At 42.1% G+C, this 20227-nt stretch overlaps 1 protein-coding gene across 8 annotated transcripts in view; it reads right to left on the bottom strand.

The window, feature by feature from the left end:
• Positions 1 to 4864: 4864 nt before the first annotated feature.
• The window catches only part of LOC110494637 (forkhead box protein J3), a 166571-nt gene continuing 151208 nt past the window's right edge, over positions 4865 to 20227 (bottom strand). For 6 of the 8 annotated variants that reach the window (XM_021569875.2, XM_021569876.2, XM_036948242.1 and 3 more), the window contains 7 exons: positions 17948 to 18076; positions 14309 to 14483; positions 10840 to 11289; positions 10382 to 10483; positions 9512 to 9706; positions 8689 to 8787; positions 4865 to 8441 (listed from right to left, as the gene is read on the bottom strand). In XM_021569875.2, coding sequence (XP_021425550.2) covers positions 8329 to 8441; positions 8689 to 8787; positions 9512 to 9706; positions 10382 to 10483; positions 10840 to 11289; positions 14309 to 14483; positions 17948 to 18076 — 1263 coding nt within the window. In that variant the 3' untranslated portion in view covers positions 4865 to 8328. The remainder of the gene's footprint in view (positions 8442 to 8688; positions 8788 to 9511; positions 9707 to 10381; positions 10484 to 10839; positions 11290 to 14308; positions 14484 to 17947; positions 18077 to 20227) is intronic. The other 2 variants (XR_002469300.2, XM_021569877.2) reach the window with 2 other exon arrangements.

Here is a 20227-nt window from a genome sequence, read left to right as displayed (position 1 = left end):
TGGTGTCTAAAAATTTACACAATCATTTGATTACATGTATCCTTTAATTTCTTACCCTCAGGATGTGGAAGTATGTAGGTTAAAAATCCTCATAGTATTTTTTAAATATTTATTTCCAGGAGTATTACTTTGTACTTGAAAATAAAGCATGAAAGACTATTACATGAATTACAAGAATGTATTGTGCATTTTCTTGCAGAGATTGTTTTTTGCTCAATCCAACACACACCTGGGAACCCTGGAAGCCTGCCGTGCAGCACCCCTTTAGCTGTTATAGGGCCAAGTGCCAAGCTCCAGGGAACAGAGGCATATTATGGCATCAAGAATCCAATAACATTTTATTGGTCACATACACATATTTAGCAAATGTTATTGCGGGTGTAGTGAAATGCTTGTATTCCTATCTCCAACAGTGCATTAGTATCTAACAACTCACAATAATACACACAAATCTAAAAGTAAAAGAATGGAATTAACAAATACATAAATATTAGTTCGAGCAATGTCGGAGGGGCATTGACTAAAATACAGTACAGTACATGAGATGAGTAAAGCAGTATGTAAACATTATTTTAACATTATTAAAGTGGCCAGTGATTTCAAGTCTATGTATGTAGGGCAGTAGCCTCTAGGGTGCAGGGTTGAGTATAGTGATGGCTATTTAGCAGTCTGATGGCCTTGAGATCAAAGCTGTTTTTAAGTCTCTTGGTCCCAGCATTGATGCACCTGTACTGACCTCGCCTTCTGGATGATAGCGGGCTGAACAGGCTGTGGCTCGGGAGGTTTATGTCCTTGATGATCTTTTTGGCCTTCGTGTGAATCCTGATGCTGCCTCACGCTAACAGATTTTCCCTTTAGACTATGAATGGAAGTTCTCTTAAAAACACATTGATTTAATCACATGGTATCTTTTTTGTTTTAAATAATGAAATACATTTCGAATGTGCTACTGCTACAGAGTAACCAGGGAAAAGGGTCCTTGTCAAAGTTCCGTTCCAAACATGTTAGTGGCCAGCAGAGGAGGCTGTGTTCCCACACAATGTAGGTGATTATATAACCCCCCTTTCTTTCTCCCAACAGAAGAGCACAGTCATTCCAATAAATGTTTACCAAGTCTCAAGCACAAGAGTATACAGTTCATTATCAACCTGGTCAATGAGTGTCTCTCATTCATGTTGTTGGATAACGGATTTAAGAATTAATTAGCAAACCTCTGGCATTGTTAATATATTATACTGAGATTCATGTATCAAAATGACTTTTGAAAAAAATTCAATCACCAAATTTTAACATCCTGTCATGAAGAGCACATGTTCAACTTAATTTAAAAAAAACATGTGATTCCATCTCAAGAGGTTAAATTTAAAAAAATGACTATAGGAAGTGCCTAATTAAGTGCCAAAAAGTAACAGGGTTGGTCATAACAGGGGGAATGGATGCTTGCTGTGTGCAACAGGGAGGGGCAATTGAATGCAGGCTTTATGTTTTGTTAAAAAAGATTCTAGCCTGTCTATCTATAATAACAGGGTTGACGTGTTATGCTCGACACACACAGTTTCCCACAACAAAAGACCAGAAAAAGGATTTTCAAATCCAATATTAGTTAACAATTTCTACTTAAATATCAAAGGGACGCAAAAGGGACTCATTTTGTGGAAGACCCAGGTAGTGGTTGGTTTGAAAAGCACTTGTTTCAACTGCCGCCCCAATTTCATTGGTCAGTGTAATAAAACACCCAGAGCTGACTCCTCCCATCTTCCATAAGACTTCACCCTCAAGAGAGCATAAACTCCACCCTCAACTACCAGGTCATCCTTCCTGGCACCTCAACTCAGCTGTCAGCAGTACTCCAGCTCTGAGAGGGGCATTCCCCCCTTGACAGCAACTTCTCATGCCTTCCCACTCAGGATGTCCATCATTGACCCTCATGCACACATGTATACAGCTTGGCCAGATGAGCTCTTTAAAGAGCCTATGTATTTCATTTCAACATAAATATTGTATGTGTGAGCACTGAGCACTGCACATACTGTTGGCATACTGTTCCTGCAACATGCCTCTGTGTGGGTGACACAGGACCTTCCTCTCTTGTAAAAAAAAAACAAACTTGAGAGGTATTGATGTACCTTACAAATCCGGCCTTGCCACTGACTTGGATATGTGTAGTATGATGTTTTTGTGGTCTATTCAGTATGGTGAATCGACCACTGGAGATAGGTTCAAAAGAACACCAGTCAGTGATTATTTATTTAATAACTTGCCTTTTACAATTGAATTGGAACTTGAAGACAAGTCCAAAAGTAATTGTGTTTAGATTCATAGACAAGATTTTACGCTAGCACATCATTTTAATTGTGTTTAGATTCATAGACAAGACTTTACGCTAGCACATCATTTTAATTGTGTTTAGATTCATAGACAAGATTTTACGCTAGCACATCATTTTAATTGTGTTTAGATTCATAGACAAGATTTTACGCTAGCACATCATTTTAATTGTGTTTAGATTCATAGACAAGATTTTACGCTAGCACATCATTTTAATTGTGTTTAGATTCATAGACAAGATTTTACGCTAGCACATCATTTTAATTGTGTTTAGATTCATAGACAATATTTTACGCTAGCACATCATTTTAAGGGGTTCTTATTACATAGTAATTATATATTTACACTGTATCAAGTTTTGTAATGAATTGCAATACATAATTATATAGTAATAACATGTAATTGGTGGTAATTGCAGTCTGTAATTACAGAGGTGTAACAATGAAGGCTTGTTACAATGCTTGTTACAAATGGGCAAGTTTAGTTGCTACTCAGCTGCATCCGATTCAGTAATAACTATCACAAGGTTGGAATCTCTTGTGGACAGATATGCTGGGTGTCCCGGGATTACATAGGCTCTAATTACCTACCTTTGAATGTACACTCTTCAAAATGTCCACTCAATGTCGTTGCTAGCACTTGGTTGAGTTTACAAAAACAGATCAGATGTAGGTCAACCTCACTGACTGGGGTCTACCATACGGGTGTCATCCTCGAGTGGGAGGATAAACACACTAGTACACCATAGAGTACGTGTACTATCTACATAGGTACAACGAAATTACTATGTGTTACACAATATTAAGCTGGAAAATGAAGTGTATCTTGAGGGGTACTTACATACTTAATGTGTACATCTGCTGCAGCTTCAATTGGAACAATCAGGACAGCTTCTGCTGGGGCAGCTTCTTCTGCTTGCTTTAATGCAGCTTCCACTGGAGCTATCAGGATGGTGTCCACTGGTGCAGATTCTTCAGGAACATATTTTACTGGGGCTGGTTCCTCTTGGTAATGTTCTACGGGGAAATCTATTTCAGGTTTTACAGAGGCAACTAGGTCAGGTTTAACAGGGGCAACTGGGTCAGGTACAAGGACTACTGGGACAGATTCCTCAGGGGTGATGACAGGTCCTTCAGCAGCAGGTTCCTCACGGGCAGGTTCTCCAGAGGCAAGTTCCTCTGGGACAACTGGAAGAGGTTCTACTGCGGCAAGTTCTTCAGGGCCAGGTTCCTCTGGGACAACTGGAACAGCTTCTACAGGGGCAATAAGGGGGGTTAATAGCCTCAGCTACCTCTGTCTTGACTTCAGTGATAACAGCAAATTCTTTGGTTTGGCCTTTCCAATAGGTTCAGGAGATTAATAAGTGAAAATAACATGTACATGTGACTGGCAAAATAAAGGAAACTTCAACATGAAGCGTCTTAGTGTCTGGAACTCTATTGGAGGGATGCAACACCATTCTTCCACAAGAAATCCTATATTTTGGTGTTTTGTTGGTGGTGGTGGAAAACGCTGTCTCAGACGCACACTCCAGAATTTCCCAGAAATGTTCAATTGAGTTTAGATCTGGTGACTGACCCCCACACACACTTTAAACCCCATATGCTTGTTTGAGACCCTTCCTTCAAAGTCACTGAGATTTATTCTTCTAGCCATGGTAGCCAACATTTTTATACATCACCGTAAGCATGATGGGATGCTAATTGCTTAATTAACTCTGGAACCACACCTGTGTGGAAGTACCTGCTTTCAATACACTTTGTATCCCTCATTTACTCAAGTGTTTCCTTTATTTTGGCAGTTACCTGTATATTTCAGCATAAAGAAAGTAATTATTCTTAAGAGTGTTTGTCCCCATGCTGTCCAAACACAGATGTGATTATGGAGTGGACGTAGGATTAGCTTCCCTCAATGTAGGGGAAATGGGAGGAGTGTGGAGTGTAGTGTTAACTCCTAAACAGCTTACATACTTGTATTCTATACAGCTGGGGATGTTTCTGCTTTCAACCACCAAGACTAGAGCATCAGACACTCCACCTGGCAGAATTACATAACAAGTACCACCAAGGCAGGGCAGACGGCTCCCCTCCCCATATTACATTTCAACATAAGGAACTTTCATTTGCATTCACAATTAAGGAGTAACCATAGCCCTGCCATGTATGGTCACTCTGAACAGCGCAGCCCAATGTGGCCCGGTACAAATATTTAGCATACCTAAATAAACCTGTTCCATATGGTTCTGATCAAATAAAAATACACACCAGAGTCAGAGGTCTGAGATATAATCCATAAAGGTTACTATAAATAAACATAACCAAGTCTCAATTGGCTCTGATTTGTCATAATTGCTGCAATTTTAACAGTGTATATAGAAATTCCCTACCCACAACTACTATGGTCTAAACACACTGCAAAACTTGTGTTCTGTAACGGTGATGCGAGTAACATCTTATGTTCAAAATATGAAATAATTCACAAGTTGCTTCATGTAACTCATTCAAATACATAAAAAAAAATGATAAACGCACAACTATTCCACAGTGAAGTTAACATTTTATTTGTTTAAGTGCCATTCATGCATATTGGGGATGGGGGTGGTATCGACAACTCTAATAACAAGTTATTTTACAGCACTAAACCAATACAAAGAGTAGCTGTATCACCTCATTGGACAGCAAAAGTAATAAACCGTGCAATAACCAAGAGGACAAAAAGGAGAAAAGAAAACAAATACAAGAAATGACAAAGACAAAATCAAAAACTGAAAAACATAAAATATATATTATCAACATTGAAACACTGAATGTAGAACCATAGTACAGGTAAAAGGTAGTGTCACAAAAAGCCAACACATTTTCATCACATATATACAATATAGATATATACACATACGGTCTCACCCTCTGATTGGACATTAACAAAATACTCTATTCTTTTCCCTCTGATGAGTAAGACCAACCCCTTGCCTTGATGCCCCGCCCCCAAGAGGAAAAAGGGATGATTGAAAAGACATTTATTTACAAGAAGCACAACAACACACCAGCACTGAATAAAATAGGCCTCAATCAGCAGTACTTCTTGGCAGTTTTCTCCATAATGTAACAAGCGAACAAGGCTGATTTTCTTTTTTCATATCATAGTAATCTCTCTGGCAGGTACATCTCCAGCAGTATTTAAAAAATTGAATGGTCTTTTTAAACAAAATGTACTCACTCGCACACAGACACACAAGCACACACACACAGTTAAGAGGGTGATCCAGTCATCGTCTTTCCCTTCCTCTTTACCTCTGATCACATCCATGAGCTCTTTCCAGCCCATCCCATCTCCTCTGAGCTGTGGGGGTGGATTTACTACATACCCTAAGGCTGTCCGAGAGTTTTTCATTAGTGCCTTCATCATTACCAGTGATGAAATGCAACATACAAAACCATGGGCTGCCAAGACTTCCCTATCACTTTTATATCCATATTCTCACTGTGTTCCTCAAAACACCCATTCCTTAGGTGAGTCCCAGAGTCTGCAGCACCCACACTGACTTCAACTAGCAATCAAATGGTCAATTAAAAAGCACTACACTGATCTTTTCTCCATAAAGTAGTCCTCCTTCACTAATGAAGGGCTCAATGATTGACAATCTTAAGTGATCTTGGCTTTTTAACTGAATGAGCAATCAGACTGTGCTTTAAATGGCTGGCTGGCTGACTGACTGACTGACTGACTGATTTTGGCCATTAAACAAAGACTAAACACTCAATGGGTATCCACAGGCAGGACAATCAGCCACACACAACGCTTTCAAATACAATGAACATTTGGGAATCTAACCGAAAATCCGGTACAGGTAAAAGAGGCAGAAGTAAGAAAAGGAAAAAGATGGAGGAAAAGAAAGAAAAAAACATTTAAGATCAAAACAATGGGCAGTATTAACGAACTGGCTGCTAAAAGATCTGTGAAACCTTGCAGATATGCTTGGCAGTATAGCTAGCTGTGAGAAGAGCTAGCACTAGCTCCAGCCAAGCTTCCCTTCTTGTCTTCTGCCTCCTGTTTCAAAAGGACAATGGCGGTTCAGTATCTACACATGTACACTGTCACAAGAGACATATTGGTGTCTGGCCCCAGCGGTGTTTATGTGATATTACAAAACAATGTCATGATTTTCAGAAATGGAGTAAAACAAAATCCAGCCAAAGATTTAGTTTATCTAAGGGCCAATAGTGGAGGAACAAATTAAAAAGGGAAGATGAACTGTGCTCTACCCAGACAAAGCTCCCATACAGGTTTAACGCAGCACCATGATGGAAGTTCAGGGCCAGTCTGATTAAGACGACAAAGAGGGACAGAGAGGACAGGAGTGTTTCCAGAACCTCTAGTCTCCCATCCTCCACCTGGCTGTTGATCAGACAGAGCTCATTTCTCTACATAAGAAACCCTGCCTGCAAAATGCACATCTGCCTTGAACCCTTGCTTTCATCTCTTTTTTCTGCATCTGTTTTGTGCTCGTTGATAGCATATGCAGATTATTGTAATTTTAGGGCAAACACACACCTCGTTCCCTTTTTATATGGTATTTCAGCATATTTTATGCCTTGCAGTGTAAGTCTGATGGTCACAACCAAGAAGATATTTGGGAGATCAGTTCTGATGACTTCGGACGTATAGCATCTGAATGAAGAACATTCCTATTGTTTGTAGTAATTAAGTTATATCAGTACATTTCCTGCATCATAAGATAACAGGAAAATATCCCACAGTTCATTGTGCTGCATGTACACAGAGTTTAATATATGAAAAGACACCTACAGGTGTATACTTGTACTCATTCATTTTGTGTATTAACTACAAACTATTCCCTTAATACACTAGTACAGGGAAATTATGAGGTGATGAGGTCTGATGAGGTCTGGAATTCATCTACCAGTTTCAGTCTTGGAGATAAAGAGATAAAGGTATGACATTGTTAACAGAATAGACACAAAACCACAACAAATACTGCCGGTAATGTTTCTGAATGTACACAATTAGCTTAAAAAAATGGGCCAGATGTGTTGGTTAAAGGACAACGCTCTATGATAAAGTATTTGTGTTCTTTATGTGAAGCCTAGTTCAATGCAAAACACCCTGTTCAAAACATAACCTCAGTTATTGTAAACCTTCCTACCAATACACCCACTATTGGGGATCCTAACCTTCCTACCAATACACCCACTATTGGGGATCCTAACCTTCCTACCAATACACCCACTATTGGGGATCCTAACCTTCCTACCAATACACCCACTATTGGGGATCCTAACCTTCCTACCAATACACCCACTATTGGGGATCCTAACCTTCCTACCAATACACCCACTATTGGGGATCCTAACCTTCCTACCAATACACCCACTATTGCGGATCCTAACCTTCCTACCAATACACCCACTATTGGGGTTCCATCGTCCACCCAAAGCAAACCAACAAGCACCACAGGCGGCCTGCGTTTTCCATAAAATAAGAAGGAATAAAGAGAGAAACTCATCCAAGAGGCAGCCGAGGCCTAAAGTCAACACGAGAAGGATAACAAGCGGAACAAGTCGCTCAAATCACACAACAGTTACGGAGGGAGCTGGGGGAACTTTGGAAAGCTGCTGGCTGGGAGGGGGATGGGAGAGGGCTGGCTGAGGAACGAGGACTGGAGGATTTGTTTCGACATGAACGTGTGCTACTTGCCTGGTCAAGACAAGCACATAAGCCACCACTTAAACATGTCCTAGTAAATATGATTGTCTTCAAAGTAACATTTATTTTGTATGTTTCATTTTGTTTGTAAAAATGGCAGCACTCTGAAGTCTCTCCCTCTATCCTCCCAAAACAACACCTGCTCTTCTGTTCTGTATCCCACCAGCAACAGTCAGTCTCCTCGCTAGAGCGTACAGCTCAGCCTGGCTTCTTCCTCCTACTTCCACCTGCTCTGCACCACCTGACCGTTCCTTGTTAGGGGCAGAACATCTAACATTAGACAATGGAGTCCCAGTCAAAGTCATCCTGGATGTCATCAGCTGGCATGCGGTGCATCTGGAAGTTTCTGGGAGAGATCATGTGCTGCTGGTTCATCTGCGCATGGTGTCCTAAGAGAAGAGAGCAGGGGAGTTGGGCATAGTACATACACAAAGACACACATGCACTGTGCAAGCTTCATTGGTTAAATGTGTAGTTGAATGGGAAATGGACTTGTCGAGGTGTTGTTGTAGTGCTTGTAGAATGTGGAAGGATAGGTTTGATGAATACTTGGAGTGTACCGTAGAGACCATCCCCTTAACTGAGATCTAGTTTAGTGAGTAGTTGTATTGTATAGGGGCTGCCGCTGTTCTGTACCTGTCATTGTGGGACCTGCGCTGCTCATTGGGGGCATGTGGGGGTATCCTGGGGGGCCCATCATAGACATGCTCTGTCTTGAGTCCATGTAGAGATTTCCTGTGGAGAGAAAGACAAACTCAAGTATCGCAATCCCAAAATAATATATGTGCTAGCTAAAACAAGCCACCTGGTCAGCAGCATTATTGCAATATACATTGAGTGTACAAAATATTAAGGACACCTGCTCTTTCCATGACAGACTGACCAGGTGAATCCAGGTGAAAGCTATGATCCCTTATTGACGTCACCTGTTAAATACACTTCAATCAGTGTAGATGAAGGGGAGCAGACAGGTTAAATAAGGATGTTTAGACCACTGAGACATAGATTGTGTATGCGTGTCATTCAGAGGGTGAATGGGCAAGACAAAAAATATTTAAGTGCCTTTGAACGGGGTATGGTGGTAGGTCCAGTTTGTTTCAAGAACTGCAAAACCTCTGGATTTTTCACTCAACAGTTTCCTGTGTATGAAGAATGGTCCATCACCCAAAGGACAACCAGCCAACTTGACAACTGTGGGAGGCATTGGAATCAACATGGGCCAGCATCCTTGTGGAACGCATTCAACACCCTGTAGTCCATGCCCTAATAAATTGCAAATTGAGGCTGTTCTAAAGGGCCAAAGGGAGTGCAACTCAATATTAGGAAGGTGTTCCTAATGTTTTGTACACTCAGTGTACATTTACATAAAGGACAATGCCACCAATGTCCAGTTATCTGGAGTGGTAAATGCAATAAGAATGTTAGTTGGGATGCAGGTTAGAGGTGAGGAGTCACCCACCTGTGGCCATGTGCTGGCTGGGCTTGTTGGGGTGCATGGAGCCATGGCATACGGGTACGGGCTGCACTGCCCCCTGTGGCTGAATGACACCGGTGCGGGCAAAGAACTGGTTGATAGATGAGCAGAGATCTGCGATCTGTGTGGGCTCCAGGGCCCAGTTGTTCTGCTCTGCTAGTCTCATGCTCTCCTTCAGTCCTACACAGGGTCAAACATACATATCATCAGCCAAGGAAAACAACAGCGATGTACAGCCGCCTCAGCAGCTCACCAGTCCAACCCTTTCAGTAGTACTAGCTGCTAGCCACTGCAGAGAAATGTCTCAACGACAAGTTAGTCATAAAAATCACCGGTCAAATCATCCACACCCCATAAATGTGAAAAGTGGGTGTAGACACTTTTATCTATGTAAAAAAAAAAAAAAGCTTTAATTACATAACTAAACTTTATCGTTGATAATTAAAACCGCCTACCTTGCAATTGTATACTGTAATTGGATCAACTCTGTGACCTGCTGAGCTACACTGTTTGGTAATTAAACTTGAAGGCAGTGTTCTTTAATTGTAGAGCTCCTTCAAATTCAACTGTTGATTGGCAACACGTCAGCACACCAACAAAAAGAGAGAACTCCAATGTGTCTAATGGTGCTCATCATGGGCAATCAGCCATGAAATCATTAGGATAAAATGACTCCGGTAAACACAATAAACAGCTTTTAAAATGTCAGTGAAAAGAACAGGTAGACAGTAAGAAAAATATATTAAACGCAGGCCTAACACATTGAAAAATAAGCAGCCTGTATAGTTATCCTATTTGAGGCTGAAATTGGATGTGTCAATGCAACAGCATTTACATAATCCTTCATGGCCACACCTTGAAAAGGTGAGAGGTCGACATCAGCCCAGTTATAACTGCTGGCAATACGGCAGCTCTCTTTCAGTGCGTCCAGATTTGGGTACCAGTCAGAGGGCAGACCTGTAAACACAGATGGAGCACAGACTATTTTTTAGAGGCTGGAGGAGTCCATGAGTCTCTACATTTCCTGCAACAGTACTCTACTTTGGCCACCGGTAGGAGCCAGTATCCTCTGAAAAGGTTGCTGTGCTCCAGGTACTGTCTGGTGTATGGATGCAGGATTTGCTTTGTTCTCATTACAGCAAACAGCATAAATCAGATGGTGATTTACTGTCCTTTGTCCCAAAGCAGGTCTTGGTACTTATACAGAACAAATGTCCAGCTGTGTCTTGGAGGGTTGTCCCTGGGTGTATCTGAATGTGTGTGTTTGTGTGTGTGTGTGAGACATCGGTGTAGAAGAGAGAGGCAGGTCTTACCCGTGTTGCAGGCCATCTGTTGCTGGGCAGGATGGGGCTGGTGAGCCAGAGTCTGATGCTGCTGCTGGGAGGGGTGCTGGCCGTGCTGCTGTGAGTGTTGGGAGGGGTGCTGGGTGTGCTGTGCGTGTTGGGAGGGGTGCGGCGTGTGCTGTGATGGGTGCGGACCATGCTGGGAGTGTGCAGGGTGATGGGGGTGCTGTGGGTGTTGGTGCTGGGTGTGTTGGTTGTGTGGGCCGTGCTGGGAGAGGTGCTGTGTGTGGGGCGAGCCATGGCCCGGGTGGGCGTTCTGGCCAGGGAGCTGGGGAGGGTGGGACAGGGGCACCTGGCCACCACTGCTGGAGTGGTTGTTTGTCAGGCTGTTCTGGGTGCTAATGGTGCCACTGGGTGAGTGCTGATAGGAGCAGGAGGTGTGGGTCTGTTGGGACGATTCCGTTGGCATGCCCATCAAACCTGGAAGTCCATACACACACACAAAACACAGTCATTATTAGTCCTCTCTGCTTAGAGAATTGAATCACTATTTGATATAAACATACAATGTAAAATAAACTGATGTTACATTGAGACTAAACAGCTGCCATTTTGAACGAGCTAAAGGAATGTCTGAGCAGCACTAGAGAGTCTGAGCCTTTCTTCTGCATCCTGTGTTTCTTTTCACATTTGTCATTGTGCAGCAGCACTGTTCTCTAAACAAGCACGACTGGAGCACGAACATCTGCACACCCAACAGCAATCGTGTAGAGGAGTGGTTCTTAAGAGGCCTGTCCATTTACATGTTAGTCATTTAGAGTTGCCTTCGCCACTGCCTCAGAACACTTACTGAAGAGGTGACAAAGGTGGATCTCTTATCGGCACGACTTACGGCAGCAATTACAGTTAAAGTGCCTTGCTCAAAGGCACATCGGCATATTTTTTACCAAGTCGGCTTGGGGTTTTGAACCAGCTACACTTTGATTACTGGCCCAACGCTCTTAACCGCTAGAATATCAGCTTTGCCACAGTAAACCTATTTTACTGGAGTGCTTTTAGAGTTGACTCCAGCCCCACTGCCCCAGAACACTTACTGCAGCGGTGACAAAGGTGGATCTCTTATCGGCACAGAAAGCCCATTGTCCAACCAGGGAAATACAGAAAGCAATTAGCGCGCAGCCCCAGAATAATAATGCGAGCTCATTACCTATTATCAAAGCCAGTGAATTAGCTCACTGTCTACAGCACCATGGTGTGAAATCCTCTCGCTCGCTTATTTACACTTTTTAATTGCAAGGGCTTGTCTGACTAAGAGATTTCACTTTTATGCACATAAAAAGGGAACAACTTTAAACTAATGAAACTTAGATGATAGATTAAAGGAGAGGAACACTGAAAACATTAGCATGAAATGCATTAGATTTGTGAAAGTAGGCTATACAAGGAAAAGCATTGTCTGCTTTTACCCATAACCCACTTGTCAAGTGCTTTTTGTTCTTCAGTCAATCAGACTACAAAGGAAAGCATTACGTTCTAAAGGGCTGCCATGTGTTGGAGAGCTACACTTGATCTGACTCTGTGCAATAGGCCTTTATCAGGTTTGATGCTGCAATCATATGAAGTGTGTGTGTGTGTGTGTATATATATATATATATATATATATATATTATCCTAAAGATATAAGGATTAACAGAGTAAGGATTAATTAACATGTTTCATCCCATATAATGAAAGTCCACTGCATTATTCTGCTATGAACTTGCCGACTCTTTTATGCTTAGCATTGGGAATGAGGCCAGAGGCTTTAGCACACAGTAGACCATGAAAACACCCATAGATTTCCACTACGGTTACTGTCTATTAAATAACTAATTGAAATCACTAAACCTAATTCGCACCAATTCCACTCTCCTTCCACCAGCTGTTAGATGTATAACAACACCCATAGAATAATCCTGGCATCTTCTGCACGAGTTCACTAACACTACCCGGTGGGGCTGGGCGATATGACCATATATATCGTGTGACGATAGAAAAACGTTTATCGTTTATATCGTTGTGTCGCAAATCACACTCTTTATGGCAATATTTTTGTCAATTGGACGACGCTTTGCGTTCTTCCACACGAGTCGCGTGGAAGGAAATATGCAACACAAACATGGAGAGTGAACGTCACACAGAGCTCGTACCTAAAAGAGGGGCTACTTCGGTCTCATGGCCGTGGTTTGGGTATGAAAAGTCTGACACGGACCAGAAAACCGTCCTCTGCTAAATATGCCGCCGGCCGGTCCAGACAACAGACTAACACCACTAACCTCTTTTACCACCTACGCAAGAATCATGTGAAACAGGCTGGTCCCTCCAACAGGCTCAAACACCACTAACCTCTTTTACCACCTACGCAATAATCATGTGAAACAGGCTGGTCCCTCCAACAGGCTCAAACACCACTAACCTCTTTTACCACCTACGCAAGAATCATGTGAAACAGGCTTGTCACGACAACAGGCTCAAACACCACTAATCTCTTTTACCACCTACGCAAGAATCATGTGAAACAGGCTTGTCACGACAACAGGCTCAAACACCACTAATCTCTTTTACCACCTATGCAAGAATCATGTGAAACAGGCTGGTCCCGACAACAGGCTCAAACACCACTAATCTCTTTTACCACCTACGCAAGAATCATGTGAAACAGGCTGGTCCCGACAACAGGCTCAAACACCACTAATCTCTTTTACCACCTACGCAAGAATCATGTGAAACAGGCCGGTCCCGACAACAGGCTCAAACACCACTAACCTCTTTTACCACCTACGCAAGAATCATGTGAAAGAGTACGGAGAGAGTCTACGGATGACACGCAAAAAAGACCCCCGACTCAGACGTTGGAAGAGGCTTTTGCCCGCGGCACAGCATATGGCAAAGAATCACGAAGATGGAAGGAGATAACAGCTGCCGTTACAACTTACATCTGCAAAGACGTGGCTCCAATTTACACGGTCCAGAAACGGGTGTTTCATGAGTTGTGCTAACACTCAACCCAAGGTACCAAATGCAAATTGATATGTGACACGTCTTAAAACCAAAATAACATGCAAAACAGGCAATCTGTCAAAAATAAATAAATATATATTTTAGGCTTATGTTTAATTTGTTTGCAACTATAGTTGAAGTGTTTTCCATTTACCTCTTTAGATTTTATACATTAATATTTTATATTTTGTTACATGCTTATTTTAAAATTTGCACAAAGGTTCTAAATAAAATGAGAAAGTACCTTTTTATTTGTTGAGTTTAATTCAAAATGTAATAAGAAATAGGTCTTTATGTGGTCATTTTATATAAACTAGATAACAAAAAAAATAGGTGCTATATCGTGATTTGTATCATCATCAGGATATGAAATGACCTATGTCAGGATTTGAGATTTTGGCCATAGTGCCTAGCCCCACTACCTGGTATGCGTCATCCTGCCCTCTTGACGAGCACTCACCCTGTTGGCTGAAGGACTGCCCAAAGACAGACTTGTAAAGGCTGCGGAAGGAGGCACTGAGATCTTCAAAGTCGGAGAAGAGGAGCTGCTTGTCCCTCTCTGGCATGTTGTACTGGGGCTGGAGGGGCTGCTGGAGGCTCATCGACTGAGACACCGGCTCTGGGTGGTTAGTCACCTGGGGATGGAGGAGGAGAGATAATTAGAGATTTGAGCAGTGAATTACATCTACTCTACACCTAACACTGACAGCTGTGTTCCGTCATGCAGTACAACCTAGCGGTACACACCTCCGTCTAACATACTAACTACAGTACAAACCTATTACCACAGTCAAACACAGACTACAACTTTCACTGGTGAAGAGCACCGACTACACCATCGAACACTGACTCTTGACTGGGAAACATACGTTTCAGAGACATCAATGGATATCTGCACATGGACCTGCTGGAGAACAAGAGAGCCACAAACATTTCATGCAAAACATTTTTCTACACTGAACAAAAATAAACAACATGTAAAGGTTTGGTCCAATGTTGCAAGAGCTAAAATAAAAGATGCCAGAAATGTTCCATCTGCACAAAAAGCAAATCTCATTTTGTGCACAAATTTGTTAATATTCCTGTTAGTGAACATTTCTCCTTTGCCAAGATAATCCATCCATCTGACAGGTGTGGCATATCAAGAAGATGATTAAACAGCATGATCATTACACAGGTGCATTGTGCTGGGGACAATAAAATGTGCAGCTTTGTCACAACACAATGCCACAGACGTCTCAAGTTTTGAAGCAGCGTGCAATTGGGATTCTGACTGCAGGAATGTCCACCAGAGAATTAAATGTTAATTTCTCTACCATAAGCCACCTCCAATGTAGTTTTAGAAAATTTGGCAGTATTGTCCAACCGCTGACCATGTGTAACTACGCCAGCCCAGGATCTCCACATCCGGCTTCTTCACCTGCAGGATCGTCTGAGACCAGCCACCCGGACAGCTGATGAAACCGAGGAGTATTTCTGTCTGTAATAAAGCCCTTTTGCCCTCCCAGGCCCCACCCATGGCTGGAACTCAGTAAAACCGTTAAAATAGTTGCATAATGCGTATATATTTTTGTGCAACAGATCAAGGCTTATATTTTAGTCCTGTCCACTAACCTAATTCATCTGCCAACAACCCATATTGAACATGTATAAGCAGCTAAATATCTGGTGTGTAAAGTGGTCACTCCTCAAACTAAACCTCAACTACATGCCTTTGTCTTGCATCCTTCTCAAAAAGTATTAAAAGAGAAACCAAAATCAACACAAAGCCAATACAATAGATGGCCTGCAAAATGTATTTAAAACAAAAACACCAAAGCCTTGTACAAATAAGCAATCCTTTTACCCATGTACAGTAGTGTGAAGGTCAATTTTATCCAATGGTGTATAAGAGTGCAGGCAATGTTGCCCTCTAACAAGACGGTCTAATAACATTAATGATGAGAAAAACACATATGGAGAAATCACTATTCTATAACTGAGGCGGTACCTTGCATTTACATGAAGTAGACTAGATGTTTAAGAACAGTATATATCATTTATTGCAGCATCACAGAGGTAGCTTTCAAGCCATACCAGGTTTAACACGTGAAGGACACTAATAATGGAGCTATCACTTAAAGTAATCTTGCTGTTAGAGTACACATTCTTTAACACAGCAAAGGGCTTTGCAGACATACTGGTGGGCTATAGTATAGATTGCCTTGCTATAGAATTCAGTCTGAGTCTGCCTGGCTGAAGTGAGGCAGTAAGAAACAGTCTACTCTCAGCAGCAGCACTGGAGGGACATCCATCAGTCTGAACGGATCGATGCAGAGAGCCTGGAGCAATAGCACCCTGGGAAGCAGGAGGACCCCACCAAAGAAGGGGGCATCTCTGGTGGGAAGGCATCACAGGCAGCAGCTCTCTTTGTCTGCTCTCCAAGAGCGTGTACAGCTCTCACTTTCCCTCAACCACCCCTGATATTCTGCGCTAGAGCACCAACCCCCAAGACCTCTTTAGTCTCTCACTGTCTATAGCTCTTCTGAAGGGAACTCCTGGGTCTCTCGGATCATATGAGATATACAGTAATTAACTGGCCTGGGGCACTGCCCTCAGAGTGGAGCTGATACACTGTTTAAGTTCCAGGGTTACAGCTATCTACTGTGATAAGAGATTGGCATGCACTGCCTAAATTCTTGTATGTCTAAATGTGATACAGTGACAGTTATTTGTGGTGCTTGTTTGGTTTTAGCTGATGTATAGCTGAGGCACTGTGGTTAAAGATTGACATGCATGTTCTAAAAATCCATGGTTTTCAACTGGTTTTGCCTTAGGACCAAAATTGAACAAGGTTGTCTGTCTCAATCCAATATTCGCATTGCGAATTTTGTTACCAAAATGCAATCTGTAATTAAAAAAAGAAATTCTATATTGCTAGTAAATGTACTAATTAAAGTACAATGGAACTACAGTCCCACCTTTTTAATTATATTTCACCCATATTCTTGATGAAGAATGTTAAGCATGAAATACACAGAATCTCACTGCCAATAGACTACCGATAGGTACCTGCTGCGGGCCGACCCCACGTGGGGGTTCGTGATCTCTGATTGGCTCAAAGTCAAGTTGTTGGCCATCGGCAAGGATTACGATTCTACAAGTATAATCAGCAGGTTCGTCACTGCCGGATCGGCACGCAGCAGGTACCACTTTTGTTCTGGCAAGAACCCATCGGCAGTGAGATTATGGGAGCAAAGGAAAAAAGAAGAGGGCATTTTCTCTGTACATCCACGGCTCAACCAGTCACACTTCATATGTAATGTAGGCTATGGGATGGTAGCAAGCTAAGTGCACAGACAATGCACACAACACTACATACTATCTAACCACTGTAGCTAGTATTGACATAATTGAATCACAACGGATTAGCTCATTTCCATGAAACAGCTGCCGAGTTAGTGCAGTGTCCTTAGCTAGGTAGTGCTAGTTAGAGAATATGCCAACTTGAGCTATCTAGCTAAACATTTGGCTATGGTCTGGCACTGACAGTATAAGATTATGGAGAGTGAATTAAATTGTTTCTTCGTCATCTTGCTAGGTAGTTATCTAGTTGTAGCCATTAGACAAGTATCAACAAGTTTTTAAAAAACAAAATAGCAACATTAGCAATACGCGTGGATATGTAATTACCAAACAACACTATTGATACCTTATGGTTTGGAGTATTTTAACTTTGCTGTGTGAAGCTTACTGGTTTGAGACGATAAAATCAACCAAATCCACTAAATAGTGCTGCTAATAAATATTTTTTGAAAATAATATGATTGAACTATTTTACTTCAGAAGGTTAAATTATTAAAATATAGGTTCATTATAATTTCTACACACATTATACCTGGTTTTAGTCGTTGAAGTTCAGAATGGAGTATATTTAATACAAATAATTTATATTTTTTTTTACTCAATCACATCAAAACCTCCCGCAACCCACCAGCTGATAATCGCTGTTCTAAATGTTTAAGAACTGGGATCCTGTAGTTGTTTGTGTTGCTTGGTGTTTAGCAGTGTGTATAGCTGTAATACTGTGGTTAGAGGAGGTTGCAGTGGGAGCTCTTACCGGCGTGTAGCTGTGCACGCTGCCCACACTGTTTAAATTGACGGAGGCCAGACTCTGGTCAGACAGGCTGTTGTTAAGGCTGCTTCTTGGGCTGTCACTCCCATCCTGGTCTGGGTTGTATAATGCCACCTGAAATAAGAAGAGGCTGTGTTAGCTTTTCTTGCATACCGCACATCACACAACCTAGAAATACACCAAAAGGGTTTGACGAATAACTGCATGCCATATACAATCATTATCATTCTGATGGTGAGTCACCATTTGCCCAAATAATGGGTGGGGATGGGTTTTGTTCCGTAACAAACTGAATTTGGTTTGTGTGCGTGTGGTTGTGTGTCTAAGAATTCGATACCTGTGTGTGTATGCAAAGCATTTGTGTACTGGATGTTATCAGAGTGCTTTTTTTGGACTAACAGGGTGGCTGGCCAGGAACATATTTTCTGAAGCTCCACAGCTACCCGAGCCACAGGGGCTCCTTCTGAATAAGTGTCCAGGTAAAGGCTCTTCTCTTTGGGAATGTAAGGGAGGGTGTCCCTTTTTTAAAACTAAAGGTCACACTACTGGCCGTGTCAGACCCATCTGCTCACAGAGCGCAAATCGGTTTGGGACAACAAAGGTCTTCAATTCAACCGAGACCCTGACCTTTCAATACAGCAATGCAAGCAACCAGAGCACTGCAACGCGACCATCTTCATTATTATCATCTGAAAAGGCTTTGCTAAAGAAAAAAATGGTGTATTGTGGTGTCACACAACAGACTGCTATTAAGTAGCACTGGTGGTAGAAACAATCTGGCGATGAATATAATGAGATCCGGAGAGAATAGACATTCATTTTTTTCAATTTTGTGAAACGGAAAGAATGTGTGGAATGGCAGCTATGCGAGCGATGCTACTGGCTGGTGTGTGTGACAGGGCAGGGATTGGCAGCAGCACTAACAGCCTGGATGGTGCTGTGTGCTCAGTCTTGCCCAGTGTCCGGTCAGGGCTCTCTGCTCATCAGGCTGAGTGGCTGTGGTCCTGCCTGCACCCTCTCTCCCAGTCCAACACACAGCAGCAACATGAAGGCTGCTCTGCATTCTGAGGCCAGAGAGAAGTCTAGGCCTGACTGACCTCCAGATCTGAGCTCAAATAGTACTTGTGCTTGATTGAGCTTGCCTGGCACAATGGAACCAATGGAATAATCACAAAAGTGAAAACCCGGTAAATCTGTCAAACCAGGCAGGCTTAATCATCCGTTCAGTGTTTGAAAGAGAATATTCCATTTGCTCATAAGCGGTCTTGAAAGTATAACATATATACTTTGAAGAACTAGTCAAATGATTGTCAGACAGCTATGAAGCATACATAAGCAGCTACTAGCTAGCAAGCTAGCCTAGCTAAATAGGATGACTCAAAGACAGTACAGTATGGGGAGCACAGAGAACGTTAGATGTTTGTCTGGCTAGCTGCCTTAGAAGAGAAGAGATGGCTTTAAAGAATCAAAAATAATACAGCCATAAAATAAAAACCAAGTAATACACACAACTGAAATATTATTTCATAGTAATGTCCTCTTTTTCTATTGATGTCTACCCAATGTGGAACTGACAAAGACAAGAGTGTTTTCAATGTTTTGGCAATTCACTATTTTTGGCTTTGGAATTTCCACTAAAATAATTTGTCATTATTTCATAATGCATTTAATGTTGAAAAAGATAAAACTGAAATCCGTGATAATTTTTTTATAACCAAACTTGTCCTCAAAAGCACTAATCCTGACACACAGGACTCTCCCTCAGTAGTGTGTCATTGTGGGCTCTCACTCAGCCAGAGAATGACACAAAAATGTTGTGCTTTAATAAGTCAGAGGAGAGTGTGTTGGATCCAGTGTTGTAGTGAATGTGTGGTGGGGGAAGGGGATGAAAGCGAAGCTAATTAGTCAACTCTTGCCTTCCACCACTCAGTGTGGGCTTGGCTCCAGTGTTCATTAGCGTGAAGGAGGAAATCAATGAGCAGCTAAGACTGAGGGCTTAGGCACGTCTGAAAATCAGCGCTACAATGCTAATCAAACAGCACGCTGTAGAAATATAAATGTTACATGTAATGAGCGGGTTTTAGCCCTAAACCACCAATCTATTTTTACTCCCCTCATCCAGTGTGATGATTTCCAGACCTCACTGCTCTGTGGTTTACACAGACCCCAGAGTCAAGACGCCCACTCGAGCACGCCACACAGTCAGACCAAAACTCAGTCATCATGTCTCTCACACACACGCAAAGTCATCCAGTCCCACAAAGA

The sequence above is a fragment of the Oncorhynchus mykiss genome, chromosome 17, assembly GCF_013265735.2.
Source record: "Oncorhynchus mykiss isolate Arlee chromosome 17, USDA_OmykA_1.1, whole genome shotgun sequence".
Taxonomy (NCBI): Eukaryota; Metazoa; Chordata; class Actinopteri; order Salmoniformes; family Salmonidae; genus Oncorhynchus; species Oncorhynchus mykiss.
This window is presented reverse-complemented; position numbering and strand designations above follow the sequence as displayed.